The sequence below is a fragment of the Poeciliopsis prolifica genome, unplaced genomic scaffold (assembly GCF_027474105.1).
Source record: "Poeciliopsis prolifica strain line A6 unplaced genomic scaffold, Auburn_PproV2 SCAFFOLD014, whole genome shotgun sequence".
NCBI classification, from domain to species: domain Eukaryota; kingdom Metazoa; phylum Chordata; class Actinopteri; order Cyprinodontiformes; family Poeciliidae; genus Poeciliopsis; species Poeciliopsis prolifica.
Window position 1 is genome coordinate 10,346,975 of NW_026562389.1, and position 20,255 is coordinate 10,367,229.

General features: G+C 36.9%; 1 protein-coding gene across 8 annotated transcripts in view; it reads left to right on the forward strand.

Moving 5' to 3' along the window:
• Window positions 1-19,083, forward strand: part of slc4a4a (solute carrier family 4 member 4a) — a 48,602-nt gene extending 29,519 nt beyond the window's left edge. For 5 of the 8 annotated variants that reach the window (XM_055039217.1, XM_055039216.1, XM_055039219.1 and 2 more), the window contains 18 exons: window positions 2,365-2,522; window positions 3,411-3,498; window positions 4,160-4,314; window positions 5,767-5,883; window positions 6,146-6,320; window positions 6,402-6,535; window positions 7,008-7,282; window positions 7,901-7,971; window positions 8,196-8,381; window positions 8,791-8,904; window positions 9,762-9,923; window positions 10,598-10,776; window positions 11,871-11,943; window positions 12,543-12,611; window positions 12,728-12,901; window positions 13,788-13,940; window positions 14,893-14,972; window positions 17,018-19,083. In XM_055039217.1, coding sequence (XP_054895192.1) covers window positions 2,365-2,522; window positions 3,411-3,498; window positions 4,160-4,314; window positions 5,767-5,883; window positions 6,146-6,320; window positions 6,402-6,535; window positions 7,008-7,282; window positions 7,901-7,971; window positions 8,196-8,381; window positions 8,791-8,904; window positions 9,762-9,923; window positions 10,598-10,776; window positions 11,871-11,943; window positions 12,543-12,611; window positions 12,728-12,901; window positions 13,788-13,940; window positions 14,893-14,972; window positions 17,018-17,126 — 2,472 coding nt within the window. In that variant the 3' untranslated portion in view covers window positions 17,127-19,083. Of the gene's footprint in view, window positions 1-2,364; window positions 2,523-3,410; window positions 3,499-4,159; window positions 4,315-5,766; window positions 5,884-6,145; window positions 6,321-6,401; window positions 6,536-7,007; window positions 7,283-7,900; window positions 7,972-8,195; window positions 8,382-8,790; window positions 8,905-9,761; window positions 9,924-10,597; window positions 10,777-11,870; window positions 11,944-12,542; window positions 12,612-12,727; window positions 12,902-13,787; window positions 13,941-14,345; window positions 14,440-14,892; window positions 14,973-17,017 lie in introns of all 8 variants that reach the window. The other 3 variants (XM_055039218.1, XM_055039221.1, XM_055039222.1) reach the window with 1 other exon arrangement.
• The last annotated feature ends 1,172 nt before the right edge of the window (window positions 19,084-20,255 follow it).

The window sequence follows — 20,255 nt, forward strand, 5'->3', positions numbered from 1 at the left end:
TATTGGTATTTTAATAAAATGTGGTTTAAGACATGTAAAGAAATAGCTGCTAATTTTAAAGGATAAATTGCTTTCTTTATTATGTTTTGTCTTATTTGTAAAAAGACACAAGATTTAATTTGTTTCATGGCTAAATGACCTGTAGGTTAAAGTTAAGTAGCTGAACAATCCACCAGAAAAAAAATATTTTCTGAAAATAAGTGAAAAAATATTCAAAGTCCAATGACAAACTTTGACAGACCTTCATTTGACAAACCAACAAAATGTGTAATTATTTACAACTTTCCAACAGCTTTTTGTCCTTTCTCCAGGTTATTGACCATGAATTCTCCACTTCACTGCTGGAAATCTTAAATCGATCTCTGTGCGCTCAAACAGCACCAGAAAATGGCAAACATATTCTGTTTTCTGGAAAATAACAGCGTATGAAAAGTGCTCCTCTCCTACTAAATGTCAAAAGCAGAGCGATGTTCTCAGAAAGGCATAGAGGCCTTTCTAAGTGTCAATCATTTATTTAACAGCTTAATGGAAATGACATTTGTAGGAAGCAGAGCCAGACGGGGCTTCATTTCGCCTCTTTCAGAAATCGGTTCCCGCACTGCAAAAACAAAATCTTACAGGTATTTTTGTTCTAGTTTACAAAAAACGTAAAGACTTTTTTTTCAAAATTGAGAACATTATCTAGAATTTCCCCATTTCCATCAACCTGTTCTAATGTAATTCTTCAAAATACACAACTGAAGAGAGAAATTACCAGGAAACACGACTCGTACACTGAAATGTTTCCACACCCACTCATCCCATAAATACAGTTCAGAGGGATTCCACTCGCTACAATCATTTCCTCTCATGACTGATAAGTTGGAGATAAAACGGCGACAGAAGCAAAAGCAGGTTTTCAGTCCTAGTAAACACAATGTCAACACAGAGAAACTCGGAGTGAAAGGAAAATCCTGCAGGAGGCTTTTCTTTAAGATTTTTCAGAAAACTTCATCATTTTTCCTCCACTTCAAAACCATGCAGTACTTTGTTACTGTGCTGCTCTGTCTCATGTGAATTCATTGAAATTGCATTAAAGCTTCATGCAATTTATCCAGCTTGCATTAATCTTGCATTATTGTATTTTCTCCATATCTAATTTTTTTCATGGCAGTCTGAGCCACAGTTATTATAATCAACTTAAACAAACATAAAAACCAAAACGGAAATAGAGAAAATACTTTCGTTAACTGGAATAAATAAAAACAGTAGTTAGTGGGAAAACAATTATAACTAAATGTGTTTATAAAACTAAAACATACTAAAATTATACTAAAACTAACAAAAGGTAACATGAAATCTGTGCAGTTCAGGTCAAGATGCATTGCTTAAAACTTTTGCCTTTTGGATGAAACTGGTATAAAAAAATAATGACAATAACCAGAAATCCTGACATGAAACTTTCATAGTTTACTTAAAGCAATGTGAACAAATTTGATTGTTTGAAAAGCATCTTCTGCAGTAAATTTGGTAAATTACCCTGACCCTGCTTAATTACTAAATACCCCTCACTAATTAAACTCTTCCCACCCAACGGGGACATTTTTAAAAATTAATTTCCCAACTTCAGCTGCAGTTTTGCTGCATGCTTTTTGTTGACATACTTTTTTTTGTTTATCTTTAATGATTTTCGAGGAAGCATGATTTACATGACCATACTAACTTCAATATTTGAAATAAGGTGGACAAATAGACCATTACATTCAGGGAACTGAAATGTAACTTCAGTTCCCTGAGAACGATGATCAAAACGAGTGTGAAAGAAGAAACGAAAGAAAAGAAAAAAATAAGTTAGAAATGTAAAGAGCAAACCACAAAAAAGAAATACATCATTATTTTTTTAATATACATGTTAAATGTTATGTTGTTGACATCCTTTAATAACTGTTTTGTAAAACTTCCCCTGAAACTGGCAGTGAAGTCCAAGAAACGGGTCCAAAAGTCAACCTGTGGTTGTGTCTTAGTAAATGTTTTCCATCCTATTTACCTTTATGTTCTGCTGGTAGTGATGAGAATTAGTACCAGAGTATATTGTGATCATAAAATACCTCAATTTTAGTAAAATAACATATTATTGCAGTACCTCTGCTTTTCCTGACTGATTTCTTTTTATTATTAATTTTTACTTTCAGCTAGAAAGTAAAAATCTTTGCAATGATACAACACTTAACTGAGTTAATATACTTTATTGTGGCTTTCATTAGTTTCTTACATGGTTTCTTCAGACCGATTTGTTGCATAAACAGAAATACAACATTTCATTTGTTAATTCTGACATTTTACAAGCAAACGGTTATTTCTTTTCTCTCCTTTTGTTTGTTGCAGCTGAAAAACAAGTTCATGAAGAAGTTGCCGAGAGACGCGGAGGCCTCCAACGTCCTGGTGGGGGAGGTGGACTTTCTGGACGCCCCGTTTGTGGCGTTTGTCCGTCTGCAGCAAGCCGTGATGCTGGGAGCGTTGACCGAAGTTCCCGTTCCCACAAGGTGGCCGACATTCACAAATTAACTCTGAAATATGCAACAGAATCAGGAATTATAACTTCATTTTCACATTAATTCTACATTTAAGTTTTAATTTCAGGAAAGCAATCAGAAACCAGACAGAAGCTTTTAAGTATAAACATTTTTTAGCGCACAGGTGTCTGAAATGTTTTGCAACAGTTTTGGACTTTGTTTTTTTAGGGGAAAAACGTTTTTTTTTCCACTTAGGGAAAGTAAAGGATTCTGCCTTTTTTTCTTCAAAATTTTGATTTATGATCTTTGAAGATTAAAGTCAAAATTTTGAGGTGAAAAAGTGAGAAAAAAAGGTCAAAACTCTCAGATTATCATCAGAATCAGGGAGAAAAAATATGCAAAAGTGATTCTGTCATCAAAACAAACAAAACACACAATATTGAAATGAAACATACTTGAATCTGTAAATCATTTTCGATTGATTCGAGGTTATGAGAATATGATCCACGTTTCTTTTAATTGTATATAGTTTTCTTTTATTTACGTCCTCCTTTTAGCCTCATTTAATAAATTAGTTCACCGTTGTTCTACTTTGGAGTAAAAATTAATGGATGTTTGTGATGCTATGTTGTATCAAATTAAAATAAATGTTAAAAAAAAGTGGCATTTAATAAGAGATGAATAATTTGTGTCATTGCTTAAGTTTTACATTTTAAAATGACTGTGTCATTTTTTAATCAGTAAATATTTTCTTAATTTGTTTTATGCGTATTACCCCCAACCTTCTGGTAAAATTATTCTGTGTGAGACTTTAATTGTGGACAGGGGCCGCACACAATCATTCCAAGAGCCACAGAAGGCCCACGCGCCACACTTTGGACACCCCTGATTAATTCTCTGCTTTGTTTCTCTTTGTAGGTTTTTGTTCATCCTGCTTGGACCCAAAGGCAAAGCAAAGTCATATCATGAGATTGGCAGAGCAATTGCCACCCTGATGTCTGATGAGGTTAGACTGAAATTATACTTCAGTAGTACTTCTTATGTGGTACAAAAGTACTAAATGATCTGGAGGATTGCAGCTCAAAGATGTGCTGCATGCTGCTTGAAATTCACTCTGATTAGAAGTTGCCTTCTTCTTTCACAAACTTGATTTTTACTACAGGTAAGATACTGACTATTGCTGACTAACTCACAGAACCCCTTTTTTTAAAAAGCCATACTGTCCCTTTGAAACAAATAATTTCTTGTAAACTTTAAAAAAACTGCCGCAGGTCTGCACTTTTATTCCTTTCTCACCTTTTAAAAACAGAAAATATTTTCACTTATTTGTAATTATTTGGCTGTAGTCATTTGCCAAATTCTGTTTACTGAGTGGAAAACCATTTATATTTTTGCTTCTGTGATCATTAATTGCAAAGCAAACAAACAAAATAAACTCAAAGACCCCTGAGGTAAGTGTTTGAGTTGATTGAAGTGATAAAACGGCGTTGCTCTCCTCAGTTTTTGGGTTGATTCAATGGGATTAGTTGTTTATTTAGTGTTTGTAAGTCGCTGCTCTCTTTCCCTATTTAGTAATCCTCAGATCTGCTATCACAGTTCACTGGAGTCGCATGCTTTCACATCACACTTTATCCGCTCCAGTACGTTTGCTCTCTGTTTGTTGGCAGGTCTTTCATGATATTGCCTACAAGGCGAAGGACAGGCAGGACCTGCTGGCCGGGATCGATGAGTTTCTGGACGAGGTGATTGTTCTTCCTCCCGGAGAGTGGGACCCCACCATCAGGATAGAGCCTCCCAAATCTCTACCATCGTCTGATAAAAGGTCAAAAATGCATAAAATCACAAAATCTTTGGAGTATTTTTGTTTATCCAGCTTAAGTTGCATATAATATCATCTAATAAACAACAAACAGATTTATGTTTCATTTAGAATGCCTTGCAAAGGAATTTTGATTTGATTCAAAATCATTTTTTGCAATAATTTCTGCTCTAACATAAAGTTGTGCAAAGAATACTTTTGATCTACTGCAATGAGAAACAAATGGAGACATTAAAGTGACATTTTAAATATTAATCAAGCATTTTTTAAAAACTTTTACTCCCTCTTTGCATCCTTTGGTTTGCATTTTATTTCTGCAGATGGCAATAGAACCATATTATACTGTCAGGACATGGTGACAGTTTTGACAAATATATAGAAAGCAAATGTTTCTAAAAGCTACAAACTCCAACTTCATTGTAGTAAAATATATGAATATAAAGTACTGGAGTGACGAACTGAATTGCTGATGTAGAAAAGGGTAAGAGGTTGTTAAAGGGGCAGTGGTCAGTTTCCATGCATCAGATGCAAAATCAAATCTATTTACTATATATAGCATTTTCATAACAAATGCAGGTAGCACACTTACTGGAAAATACATAATAAGCCCTCTTCAAAATGGATCTACTACCTAATATTCATATATTGGGTCTCAAATGCTTCTAAAAAAATAACCCAGCCTTTTGTCGGCAATAAGTTTATGTTTTTTGGTGTCTGGAAAATGAGCCTTCTCAAAAACCTGCGAAACGTTACGTCACATATCAGCAGACGCTGCCCGTCAGCTAGAAACCCCGCCCTGTTGCCTAGCAACCCGAGCTGAGCTCCAGCCATTGTACTACTGTACAATGGCTGCTGGAAAAGACAAGTGTTTTGGTGTAGACCTACCATCCAGAAACCACTTGTTGCATTCTTGTTGGTTGTGCAGGAGGCTGCACTTCTGACTTTCAGAGATGTACAGGTGTAAAAATGTGCATCCATTGCATTCTCAGTCTTTGAGTAGGGGCGTGGTCAGCACCAGCTTATTTGGCTTCATAGTCACAATTAAATGAGACTGAAATCTCATTATCTAAGAATGACAGCATATTAGGAACATGTTTTGTGTAGACCATAGACCTAGGCAGAACAGTAGGTCCTCAGAATGCTGTGTGAACATGACAGACTGCAGAATCACCCAAATGCCTCCAGCTGCACAGCACAGCGTTTAATTATGAAGCCGGCACATTTTAGATTATACAAACCTGCAGTCAGCACTGATCAATCATGCTGTTTAATCACCTAATGTATCAGCATCATCCGACTGGAAACAGGAAGAAAGTAGGTGACATCATGACGGAAAATGTAACAGTTAAATCAGGTTGTGTGGGCCAAAAGTTGACCTAAATCACATCAATAATTTGTGTTAGTCAGATGTGACGTTATCACAGCAGTAACTGGAGAAACTTGTTTCCGTTTTAGGAAAAACATGTACGCAGGAGGAGATTCCCAGATGAACGGAGACATGCCTCATGATGGCGGCCATGGAGGAGGAGGCGGCGGCCACGCTACGGGGGAGGAGCTGAAGAAGACAGGAAGGTATAAAAATAAACATCATTGAGGTTTAAATGGATAACTTTTCATTTCTTAGATTGTACGCTGCAAGAATCTTACCAAGTCTGTTAGTCCAGTTTCTACCGCAAATATCTTATATATTGCTGAAAAGTTTCTTGTGAATTTGTTTTCTTATTTCAAATATATTTGCAGCAGAAACCAGACTAAAATTCTTGGTAAGATTTTGTGTTTTTGCAGTGTAATTAAGAATCTCATCCCGTCATTAAGTCAGTTTTTTTGTTGTCAGGTTTTGTGGTGGTCTCCTTCTTGACATCAGGAGAAAAGCGCCTTTCTTTATCAGTGACTTCACCGACGCTTTTCACATTCAAGCCCTGTCGGCCATTTTGTTTATTTACTTGGGAACTGTGACAAACGCCATCACCTTCGGTGGTCTGCTGGGGGACGCTACAGAGAACATGCAGGTCAGAACGGGTTTTCAACCAACCAGTGTCAACCAAACTGTCTGATTTCCTGTTTCTAACCCTCCCTCTCCATGATTGCAGGGTGTGCTGGAGAGTTTTCTGGGCACCGCCATCGCTGGTGGGGTTTTCTGCTTGTTGGGGGGTCAGCCTCTCATTATTCTGAGCAGCACCGGTCCGGTTCTGGTGTTTGAAAGGCTTCTCTTTAACTTCAGCAGGTAAGTTTTGCATCTCCTCAGTCTAGCTCTAAATTAGAGTTGCAGAGAAATGGAGAGACACCAGCAGCTCCTGACCCCGTTGGGGAGAAGGGTGATCAGAAAATGGATGGATGGATGTTCTCCTGGTTTAAATTTTAGTATTTTTGATTTAATTAAAAATGGCCTAACCAAACAGCTCTACAGCGCTGTGCTGACCTACATTCCTTTTCCTCAATATTTGTTTTTAATTAAAACTTTTTACTGACCTTGTTATCGAGTTGTAGTGTTGGCGGTTAGTAGCAAAGCACTGCATCACTTTTTGTTTAATATATCACACGTACATTTAAGATTTAGCGCATTGTATTGCAAACTTAGACCAATGCCAGTCGTTGTTAGCGAGCAACCTTTTGCTCTCCACTGGGAAATGGGGCGGGGCCTCCATGTCATGAACATCTCTGGTTTTGACAGTGTTTTGTGTCTTTTTTCTACTCAGGGATAACGATTTCGACTACATGGAGTTCCGGCTGTGGATCGGCCTGTGGTCGGCGTTTTTCTGCCTGGCGCTCGTTGCCACTGATGCCAGCTTCCTGGTAAAGTACTTCACCCGCTTCACGGAGGAGGGCTTCTCCTGTCTCATCAGCTTCATCTTTATCTACGATGCCTTCAAGAAAATGATCAAGTTAGCTCACCACTACCCCATCAACTCAGTGTACAGCATGGAAAATATCACGCAGTACGAATGTCTCTGCATGGCCCCAACGCTTTTAGGTGAGCTGAACGTTTCATCTTCAGACTTTGCATCAGATGAATTTCATTCGCAGGAAATTAACTGTTTGGAGGGAATAAAAATACAGATTTTAGGCCTTTTAGGTCCTTTAAAATGACAGTAAAGTCTTCAAATTAAACAAACTTGGTTTTAATTAATAAACTATATATATAAAATATAAATATCATATATAATTTTATATACATATTTTATATCAATAGAATATTCTATTTTATATTATTAATAAATTAACATAATTATTTCATAAATTATAATGGCAAATAATAATAACGATTTAAATACATTTTTATGTTAAAATATTTATTAATATTTAAAAAATATAAATTTTTAACACATTGTTTCACGTGTACAGCAAAACGTTTTGTGTGTACCATTTGTTGTTCTTTTTTAAAACATCATTAATAAAAAATGATCAAGATGATTTATCAAAATTCTTATGATAATAAGAATAAGAAATAGAGAACAATATGATAAACACTCATTCCTTCCTTCCAGGAAACCTGTGAATAGTGAATAGATTAGGAAAGTAAAACACGCAGATTAGTTGCTATTTAAATAGTTATAGAAATAAAAGTAACTTTTTGTCGCGTGTTTGGCAGAAAATGAGACGGATCTGCTTGACGATCCTTTAGAAGACACATCTGTGTGGTATATGAACTACACAGGCCTGGTGAGTTTTTCTTGCATTTAAATCCACATTCTTGAAAAATTGTTAAACATTAAATGAAATGAATAGATAATGTCTGACGTTAAACTTCAGTTTTTCTGTCTAAACATTTTCCAGAAGCACCTGATGGACTTTATTCAGAGTTTAATTCTTATAATCAGGTGGAAATAAAGCCTGGTGTTTGAGTGTGTGTGGCATAATTACAGTGTTTCGTTTGTTGTGTTCAGCCACCAAACCGCTCATGGTCGAGCCTCACCAAGTCAGAGTGTTTAATGTACAAAGGAGAGCTGGTGGGAGAGGCGTGCGGCTACGTCCCGGACATCACCCTCATGTCCTTCATCCTCTTCTTCGGTACCTACACCACCTCCATGTGTCTTAAGAAGTTCAAAACAAGCCCCTTCTTCCCCACCACTGTGAGTCCTGCCACATCAGCTGTTGTCAAATTGAGATATTGTAGTCTTGCATTGCATTTGCATCAAACCTTTAATATAGCAAGAAACAAAAACATAACAAGGTGGACATGTCAGTGTTCCTGTGGCAACCACAGGAACTTTCACCTGGGTTGCCAGGTCAGTAGAGAAGATCAGTGTGACACAACTGAAACTGAAAAAGAAAGGGAAAGGAATGTAAAAATGTACAAAACAGGAGTTTTCAAAGAGACAGAAGCCCAATTTCAAGGTGTTAAACTACGAAGTCAAAGTCAAAATTTTTTATAACAGCTAAATTTAACATACTTACTTGATTTCACTATGAAATGGCGCCATGTGGCTGGGAAACAGATAGCACTGCCCCTTTAATAGAGCGTCTTTTCCTCCCAACCAGGTGAGGAAACTCATCAGTGACTTCGCCATCATCCTGGCCATCCTTATCTTTTGTGGAGTTGATATTTTCGTGGGAGTTGACACTCCTAAACTTATTGTGCCAACCGAATTTAAGGTGAGCTCATGCATTTTATTATTACTATTATTATTTAAAGCGATCCACGATTAGTTGAACATGTTGGCCTAAATATGTTTGAATTTTTCTATTAATTAAAAAATTTAACTCATAATTAGTTTTTCACCATTTTTCCACAGATGGGTTGATGACATCATTCGGTCTATTATGTACTGAAGTAAAAACAGGAAGGCTAACTTTACCCGAGTAGTGGTTTATCGTATTGTGTTTAACTGGATTAATTCCCACATAAAAAAAAAAAGAAATGGGAAAAATTTGTAGCCGAACTCCACTTCCGAAGGACCTACATTTGTACTCTCAACATTTCTTTCCAGAAGACTTTGTCATTTGTAAGGGCAAAACTGAAGAAGACTCTTAACAGGTGATTGTTATCTTAACACGCTGAATATGAAACCATTAATGATGGCAGCAGCTCCTATGGCCCCTAACCCTACCCTTACCCTACCCCAACCCTAACCCTACCCTAACCCTAACCCTATGGCCAACTCTGTCCTCTTCCTCATCTTCATTACCTCTTGTGATTTCTACATTTCCATTGATTTCAACGTGCTGCGGTTCAAACTAAAAAAAGGCCTAAAGACTTCACTCATTGTGGGGAGCTAGGGCACTCGAATCAAGTAATTTACCCAGAATGCATTGCAGCGTGAACAAGATGGCGACGTCGGTGTGACGATATTGAACTAAACAGCCTGTTATTACAGTATTGTTTTGATACCTAAAATAAAGCCTGTTGTTACAACTTCTGGTGGATCCATTTAAGGTAAACAAAAAAAAAAAGACAAGAGTCAGATGTCATATTTGTAACATGGTGGATCCTTTCATTTCTCTCTCTGCAGCCAACAAGCCCGAAGCGGGGCTGGTTTGTGCCCCCGTTTGGAGGAAACCCCTGGTGGGTTTACCTGGCCTCCGCCCTGCCTGCCCTCCTCGTCACCATCCTGATCTTCATGGACCAACAGATCACCGCCGTGATTGTCAACAGGAAGGAGCACAAGCTAAAGGTGACGTCACAAACCGTCCTTACAGAAAGTGTCGCGCTTCTGTTAGGATTGTTTCCAATAACAAGCAAATCCAGGCTAAATTCAGCCTGCAGGTGAAAATCGTTCTCAGGGAAGTGAGAGATGTTTCATATGAGTGACTGCACCTTTCGCAGGTCGAAATGTAACCACTGGCCGGTTTTAAAGAGAAGCTGAGTCAATATTTAGTTCTGTTTTATATTTAGATTTTGTATTTATGGGTACGAATGCATGTGGACTAGATTATGTTTAGTCTTTTCTGGAAGTATCAGCATTTCTGTGCAGGCCTGTTTCATTAGTTTTCACTAAATGAAACACAAAAACTGGCGCAAATATCTAAAATAACATTAACTTACAAGTAACATTTCAACAAGAAACATGTGGTCTTTTAAAGCCAATACCCTTAATATTAATTTTAAAAAATTAATTAGCAGATTGTTTCACTTGTAACATGGGAAAATGTTTTGTTATAAGTGAATTAACCTGCCAATTGAATCAGTATAATTTCAAAATCTTTAAAAGTCCAAACAGATAATTATCTGGTGCTGAATTGATCACGAAGGCCTGTAGCACGGATTTATGTCCGTGTCCGTCTGCAGCTGCACTGCCCGTGTCCGAGCGTGCTCTCGACCTTTGACCCTGTTTGTTGTCTGGAACAGAAAGGGGCAGGTTACCATCTGGATCTGTTCTGGGTGGCGGTTCTGATGGTGGTTTGCTCCTTCATGGGCCTGCCGTGGTATGTGGCCGCCACCGTCATCTCCATCGCCCACATCGACAGTCTGAAGATGGAAACGGAAACATCGGCGCCGGGAGAGCAGCCCAAGTTCCTGGGAGTGAGGTGAGAACCAACGGAGCCGCCAAAATAAAAGCACAGCCATTTGTAAAGGTACACAGGAATTTGGAGTTCATTTTTCAAAGTCAGATTTTCACTAATTATTATTTCATTTATAAATATCACAGTTGGAAAACAAAAATATTGAGCTCAGATAGTTAATATTTAGCTCCAGTTCAAGCTGAAAATTTAGTTAGCAAGTCTAAAACATATCGAGCTATTTAGTTTTAAACTAAATATCTCATTTGTTAAATATTTAGCTGCAATTGAATAGAATACATTTTACTGATCCTCAAGCAGAAATTGCTTATTGGTTCACAAGTTACTATATTCAAAGTGTTAAATATTAGTATAAAAATTTTAGATAGCAAGTTAAATGTGTAGTTTGTAAGCTAAATATTTATCTTGAAACTGTAATAAATACATGAACAACATGGTGAAAATATGAACCTCATTTTTTTCCTCTTATGACAAATTAAATAACCCAAATTAATGGCTTTAATTTTCGAGTGAATAACTTTACAAACTCATAAAAAGTTTGGTCTCTTCTTGTTCTGGTTGTTGTTCCTCTTCTGATCGCGATTCAACTTTAAAGTCAAAGCCCGGCTCACAGCAATCATTCAGCTGGGAGAAATTTGTCTTCAGTGTAATCTGAAAGGTCAAACCAAATGGACACTTTTAGAGAAAATAATTGTTGGATTTATAAACCTGGTTGAACATAAATACCACAGCCTGAACAAGAACAATTAGATTCTTCCTGCCTTGGATAATTTAGATTTTTAAAACCTTATTTTGCAGGATTTGTCGTCAGACTCCGTCAGTGGCTAAGCTAACACGTTTCTTCCTGTGTTTGGATGGTTTGTGTTTTCATTTCCTCGGCCCCCTGATGTGGCAGCTGAGCTAATAAACTGCTGTGCAGCGTCACACTGAAGCATCCAAACCGGTTCCACAGACAATGTTTGCTTTTCCAAATATGATGTTTTTGAAATGTTTCTCTTACTGTTAGACTTTTATTGTTAATGAGGAAAATTAGTCCAGTTATTGAGGTTTTGATGAGAAGCTTTTCGCTTTGCGACGTTCCTTTTCTGTCCTGTTTGCAGAGAGCAGAGGGTGACTGGAGTGTTTGTGTTCATCCTGACAGGACTGTCTGTGTTCATGTCTCCAATTTTAAAGGTAATTACTAAATATTTTGCAGCAGCAACACTTATTTTGGTAGAGTTTTCTCTTAAAGGGGCAGTTTTTATGTAAAATCAACTTCTTTTTAGCTTTACATCATATTTTCATGTTATTTCATGCCTGGATTGATGCTTCGGGTTTTTTTCATGCGTGTTTGAGAAATCGTTTAATCTCCATAGTAACCACTCAGCTGTGCAAAACGCCCAGCTGGACGTCGCCCCACCTTCAGTCAGAGTTGCAGTTTTTAAAGAGACAGGAGCCCAATTTCAAGCAATCAGATTATTCATAGTTGGAATTTATATCATTTTTAATACAACTGAAAGCATCACAGTTATACGATTGGGCTATAAAATGGTTCCATTTGTCTGGCAAACACATAATACCGCCCCTTTAACTGAGAAATGTTACAATGTCTTCCTGAAGGTGGAGTTGGAAATTCTTAAAGAGACAGAAGCCCAATTTCAATGTGTTAAGTTGCAGAGTCAAGTAATTTTTATAACTTATAAAAAGATTATATGTGCCAGGAAAATACATAAACTGCCCTTTAAAGCCATTTTTACTGCATATTTATGCACATTTTGCTTGTGCACATCCAGTTTATCCCCATGCCAGTCCTGTATGGAGTCTTCTTGTACATGGGAGTCGCTTCTCTTAATGGAGTTCAGGTAAATTTCTTTCATTTTAATTCTGTAAAAGCTGGACCTGTTGATCTATCAAGCACCTGTTTATCTTCTGATTGGTGTGATAACTCGGGCCTGTACTTGCTTTGCCTCTTGCTCAGTTTATGGACCGGCTGAAGCTGCTGCTGATGCCGGCCAAGCATCAGCCGGACCTGGTCTACCTGAGACACGTTCCCCTCAGGAAGGTCCACCTCTTCACCTTCATCCAGATCCTCTGCTTGGCTCTGCTCTGGATCCTCAAGTCCACCGTGGCGGCCATCATTTTCCCCGTCATGGTAAAGAAAAACGCCTCGATCCACAGAACGTCTTACGATTATAGACGGATCAAAAAAGATTCAAAAATACCAGTTAGGTTTTAAATTGGTTATTTTGGTAATAAATGCTTTAGTAAAACTGTACCAGGTAGGGATGCAACTAATGATTAGTTTAGTAATCAATTATTCTATCAATTACACTGACATTTGGATTAAAAATTGACATATGATTGATTTGACCACTTAAATACATTAAATAGAAAATTAATTCCTTTTTAGATAAGAACATTTAAATAATTTCTTTCTTTAGTTTTTCTTAGTTAATGCTTGATCATCAGCAGTAGCTACCATCAACATGTCAACAGTCCTTTCTGCTTGACTTAGCAGCGCTGATTGTTTTTCCAATTAACCAATTAATAATTGAAAAGGAGATTTTTATTTTTATTTTTTACAGAATTTGAACCAGGTGGAGCTTAAAATGCCGCTTAATGATTTCAAGGCAGAATATATTCACAGATAAAGAAGGTTTTTGATCTAAAATGGAAAATGTATATATATAGATTGTACATTTTTGGCTTATTTATGCTCTGAGTGTTTTATTCTGTCAGAAAATGGCATGTTTTCAGGGTGACACTCCAGCTTGCAATTAATCGATAACTGAATTAGTTGACAATTATTCCAGTATTAGATTAATCTAATTAATCTGATTAATCTGATAATCTGATTAATCGTTCCAGTCTTACTGCTCTGAGTTTGATATTACTCCTGCAACTTGACTTTTTTTGAGTCTCCAGTTAGCGATTAATCAGAATTAGTTCACAATTATTTCAGTAATCGATTAATCACGATTAATCTGATTAGTCCGATTGTTCCAGCCTCCTGTAATCCGTGTTTCCCACGTTTCCAGATTCTTGCTCTGGTTGCAGTCAGGAAAGCCATGGACTACATGTTCTCTCAGCACGACCTGAGCTTCCTGGACGACGTCATTCCAGAGAAAGACAAGAAGAAGAAGGAGGACGAGAAGAAGAAATGCGGCAGCGTGGACAGCGATGGTGACGAGGTGAGAGTTTAGCTTCAGGATGGAAACAGTTTTGTTTTTTCACTATTTCTGTTTCTGTGGAGCTCAGATTCTGGATTCCTCCCTTTGCAGGTCAGAGAGTTTGACGACAGCATATTAGCGCCGGGCTAAGAGAATAAAAAAATGAATTAATAGAGAAAAGTCAAAATGTTGCAAAAGAAAAAAACCACAAGAGCAAAATTATAACTTTACAAAGATAAAGTTGTAATAATACAAGAAAAGAATTTGTAATAATAAGCGAATAAAGTCAATAATATGGTCTTACAAAAAGGACGTAATTTATTTTATAACACATTAAGTAGCAGGACTGAAACAATTAGCAAAGGCCTGACCGAGCCGACCATGTCAGACCCTGATGACTCAGGATGTGTTTCCTCTCTCCAACAGTCTGACTATCCGTACAATGAGAATGTTCCCAATATTAAAATTCCCATGGACATCATGGAGAAGGAGCCCTTCTTAGGTGATAAGGCCTGTGACAGTGAGTAAACCGCCTGGAGGGAAAAACATCTTCCTGACCGTCTGCTTCATAACGATGACCCGTCGTTACTCAGACCTTGGGTTTTTCACTCTTTTCTTTTACTTTTTTTATTTTCTGCATTCGTCTTTTCTATGAAAAATGCATGAAGTCTTCAGATTATGGTGTCTTAAACTTTTTTCCCCATCTTCTAATTTAATTTCTGGCTCTATTGTTCCTCTAATGGCCTCTGCTGTTAGACGACTGATCATAAATCAACCTTTTCTCTAAAACTGCAAAGTTTCCCATGAACCAGCAGGTGTTAAACTAACAACTAACATTGCACCTCTTTTCTCCTCTCAGGCTGAAAGCATTTGTAATTGTTGCATGCTTGTCCTGGAATGAAAACCTGCAAAATCCTTCAGGCTGAGTAAACGAACAGTTCATTTTGAATCGTTCCTGTTTTCTTTTCCTCAGGAGAGAAGCCCCTGTCATTCCTTGATCGACACACATCGTGCTGAGCAGCTCCGCTTCTACCAGGACAGCTACTTATCCAGGTGAGACGGGAAAAACAGAGAAAATGGAAAAGATGAGCTGAAAAACAAAACGAAACTCAGCTGCAGCCGACTCCTGCTTTGACTTGGTGGCAGTGATGCTTGTAAAAGGTCATGGGACAGCTAACGTACAATTATTGGCCTGATCTTTAAAGGTCAGATCGGCGGATTGGCTAACCCAATTTTTCAACAAGAAGCAGGTCGACAGGCGCCAAGCCTGGGACTCTGTCTGCAGACGGCAATGAACTTCTGCAGCTTGTCCTCCTGCAGAGTCGGTCCTCTGCAGAGTCGGTCCTCCTGCAGAGTCGGTCCTCTGCAGAGCCGGTCCTCCTGCAGAGTCGGTCCTCTGCAGAGCCGGTCCTCTGCAGAGTCGGTCCTCCTGCAGAGTCGGTCCTCTGCAGAGTCGGTCCTCTGCAGAGTCGGTCCTCTGCAGAGTCGGTCCTCCTGCAGAGCCGGTCCTCTGCAGAATCGGTCCTCTGCAGAGGACCGACAAATTTTCAGATTTGCTCCCTAATCTGAAAATTAGAGAGCAAAACCTTTGACCTTCTTTGGTCATTTCCGTCATGCTGAACTTTGCATGAACGTCGGATTGTAAAGCGTAATCCGTTACAATCTGAAGCCAAATTGCTTCCAACTCTGACTCTCTGAAGTGCAGATATCTCTGAAAAAATAAAATAATTACAGTTCAGGGTTGAAAATCCTGCAGTAAGACTTGCATCCAGAGGTTACTGTTTCCAGATTTTAAGTTATTTCCTCGTTTTTCCTCTTTTTTTTTGTTTGTTTTTTTTAAACAGGAAGTTGAACCATATGAAATATTCTGATATATTTTCTGTTGCGGATGAAGATCATGAAACAAACGTCACGGTTTTCACGGATCTTTTCTTGGTTTTAGAAGCTGTGTCCTGTGATAATTATCTGCTGGTGTAATCAACTCTTTTTTGCAAAGATTTATCTGGCGCCTGAAAAATGATGAATTGTTAATAATAATTATTTGTTCAGATTAAAGCTAGAGTATGTGACTTTTATTAAGATGTTTTTATATATTTGTTAGAATTGTCGCTTTGACAGAAAAGGACTTGATATGTTTGTCTCAATTCGAAGGATTTCAGGGAAAAACCAACAGAAAATGAACATGGCAACAAAATGTCTGCATACGAATAAATATATTTCTTCCGCAATATTTCTAAAAATGACATCAAACCAAACGTCCATCACTGTAGGTGACAGATTCACTTTGTGGCAGAAAACACTGAAACTTTATTGTACAGAAATAGAACAGAAAACGACGCTGCTAAAGTTAGTTCCAGTGTTCATAGGGTGTACTTAGTTTCTCCTCACAGTTTTTCTGTTTTCTTTGACAAATAATCACAGCTTGGAATCTGTTGTTTGTATTTTGTGCTCAAAGACAGATTTAAATAATTTTACCGACTGGTCAAGACCAGCTCAGTTTATTTCTGTTTTACTGAATGAAATCCTGGAATTAAATGTGACCCATTATTTATTATTCAGATTATTCAGTTTTTTTATTATAACTATTCAGAATGAGCCGTTTTAGGGCATTTTGTCACCTTAAATCTAAATAAGCTGCTGCTGGCCGCCACAAGTCAGCATTTTCACTGGCTGCAAACTGATGCAGAAATACAGAACCGTACATCTTTGAAAAGCATTAATAGATCCTCCTGCACAACCGAGAGGAATGCAGCATGCGGTTTCTGAATTGTGAGTCAACACAGAAACACGTCTTTTCCAGCAGCCATTGTACAGCGGTAAAACCAGCTGACCAAATGTTCTAGAATTAGACTGGGGTTAATAGGTAACGGAGCATGACGTTGCATTCTCATTTTCCAGACACCAAAAAACTTTAATTTACTACCAAAAAATGTCTGGGTGGGTTTTTTTTAGACCAAAATGGAAGAATAAAAACATTAAAAATATGAATTTTACATTATAGGTCCCATTTAAGAGTGTCGTTTTCGATTACGGTTAGCTAAATTCAGAGAGTTTCAGTTCTTTTGTTTGTGTCCTGACTGCTGGGGTTTGTGTTTCAGCCCGGAAATGACCCCGCTGAAGTCCGTGCCTCAGATCAGGATAGACATGGAGCCGGAAGACGAAGACACGTTTTACTGGAGGGGCCGCGGCTCCGAAACGTCGCTGTAGACCACCAACCTGCAGCTTCCTGTCAAATTAATCTTAATTTTTTGCTTCTTTTGTGATTGTAAGAGGTTTGTTTGGGACTGAAAAAGGGATCATTTTGAAGTACTTCTGTCTTCGCTGCCATGTTGGTTTTTCTCTCACACCTTCAGTCTCACTTGTTGATTAAATATAACTCCTTACTGCTCATCTATGCAACTGCTGCCACAGCAAATGCTGCAGCGCTCTCGCTAAACATGGAGTGCCGTCCCATCTCTTTTTATACACACATATATATATAAATACAAATACGACCTATCTGAATTTTTTATATAAACTGAACTACTCTAACATTTTCCTGTAGCAGGAAAGTTATGTTTTTATAGCTCTACCTCTTGTTTTAGATTCAAATCTTATTATGAACAAATGATTCTTGGAGTTTTGATATTTTCTCTCTGTTCTTTCCTAGAATTGCAATAATTTAAGAAATGTGCTGTATTATAGCTTGTAAAGGAAGTCAAATAGAGATTTAATATAATTAACTATAAATTAACAGAGCACAGTTGTGTGTGCTGATTTGATTGCTTCTGTTTGTTTATAATCAAATCTTTTACACCTTTTCTTCCAAACTGTTTTTTATTAACATATTTTTATTTTCTGTTGATTTCTAAGAAGTGATAATGTTGTGTAAATGTCGGTCACACTTCCTGTGTATTTTTCTATGATGTGGGCAGAAGATGATCATAATCATTCAACCTTTCTCATCCAAACAGGAACCCAAACTGGGAATGCATATCATATTAATACTTGACTGCTGCATAAACTCCTGAACCTAAGTGGCCTATAAAGGATCAATTTGAACTGGAAGAAATGAAGGAAACAAAATGTGGGAATTATATTGTGTTCACAGCAGGAATGTGGGAATTTTATCAGCTGTCATCTGATGTATGGGTTGTTTAAGACACTTTTTTTCATATATATTAAAGCATATTTTAGGTGATCAAACCACACACAAGAAAATCACTAATAAACTTTATTTTGTTTTCTAGTTTGCATTTAGTGCTGAGTGAAATTTAAACATGTCCTTCAAAATTTTGGAAGAAATGTAACTTGATTGGAATCAGATTTTTTTTTACAAAGACATTTAATTATTTTATTGTGCAATTTTGTCAATTAAAAAAAAAATTTTTTACACTTTTAAATTTACTGCAAAATATCCACTTGCAAAAATTTGCCTTCAAAAATCAAAATAAAATTTTTAAAATTACATTTTTCACGAAACATTTGCGGGTGAATTTTTTTTGTGCATTTAAAGTAAAATATATAAATAATGATAATTACACAAAGTAGATTCAGGGTTATAATCTCAATGTGTAAAAAACAGATTAAATATCTTCCATATAAAACTGAACAGCTAAATTATGACAGAAGACGTGAATAATGTTCCTACGCATTTTTCCAAATCCAACTGTTTTTATTTTTCAATACTTTTCAATTGTTTGACTGGTGTGAATGGTAAACTTTATCTCAACTCTTGGGTTTTATATATCTGGACAAAATATCCTTCTGAACTCGGAAATTGGTTTAAACGTGACCGCAACTGTGAAAAAAGTCAAGAAAGAAAGAAAAACTTTTTCCCTCGTGGAAAATGAATAGAGTTCAGACTGTGGGAAAATTTCATCATAACTCTTCCAAACTTGACGGATCGTTGCTGACGTCTCCATATTAGCTCACAAAGATCCTGTTTTGATACAGATGCTCACTCTGATCCCTCTGTTTTCAATGCTTCTCTTTGTTTTCCAACTCGACGCTCTGCAGGTTCCCAGTGGGTTTCCGTTCACCGCAGTCAGAACGCTGCAGAGGGAAACTGACACTTTGTGTTAAATTAACTTATGAGTCTTTCTAGAGAAGAAAAAATGTTTTGTTGTAGAATTTCTATTTTTCAAATGAAATCTATATCGAAAATAAACGGTTATCAAACACCGATGGCGTCCTGGTGATTTTTACTGGAACAGGTGGCTTGATTAACTAATTACACTTGGAAAAAAATACTTTTAGGAGAACTTTTACTACTCTGTACGTTCAGTAATGTTATTATGAAGTATTTCTACTCTGATTTTCATTCAGTGGGTAGAAAAGTCCAGAAATTTTACTCAAACATGTTTTAACCAAAACTTCACACACAGCTGCAGTTTCTTAAATGTTTTAAGATTTTTTTATTGAAAGAAATTGAGTTGGAAAAAAATATTTAGCCAAATATTATTACTTTTTGTTCCTTATATGAATTATTGTCATTTTCTTCTTTAAAATTTCCACTTAAATTTATATTTCGGTCCATCTGATGATGTAATTTTTAAATATTAAATGATCGATAATCTGATCAGTACTTGAGTACTTTTTACCAAACGTGTTTTGCTTTTACTTAAGTAATTTCTTGGACAGATACTTTTTACCTTTACTGGAGTGAAATATGTTGAAGTATTGCTACTCAGATCTGGTTTCTGACCGCACTACTGATTTGATTCTTTGGAAAATAAAATATATTCCATTAATTTATTCCAAAAATGTAGTTGCAATTAAAACCTGATTAATAAGTGTTAAAATCAACCAGCATCAGAACCTCCCTCCTCACTGGAGACTTTCTTTCCAGAGCATTTCTCTGTGAGCCAGAGGAACGATTGGTGGTGGAAATCGCAGCAGGTCAGCCGACTCACACCAACAACAATGGCCCAGTCAAAGTCTGAGGTATCGATGCAAAATACTGATATTGATTGGTTTATCGGATCAATAATAACATGACAACAATGAGATATTTATTTAATTTTTGTAGTGCAGTTTCTCAACTCTTACTAAAGAAACATTTTTTGATTAGGTCTCAAAGAAAAAAAGTATTTTGTACAATATAAATGTTAAAGTTTGATATATCAGTGTGAAAATCAGCGGCCCGATATTTACATGGTTACAGATTAATATTGTACAACTCTATTAACAACAATTTGAACAACTGCAGCAAATAAAGTGTGTGTGTAATGGTGAGAGGTTGGATTAAATTAACATCTATTAATAATTCAAGCTGAATGGTTTGGTATTTAAAAATATATTTTAATGGATTGGTTGGGTTTTACGTTTCTAAATCAGATTATTTTACATATTTTC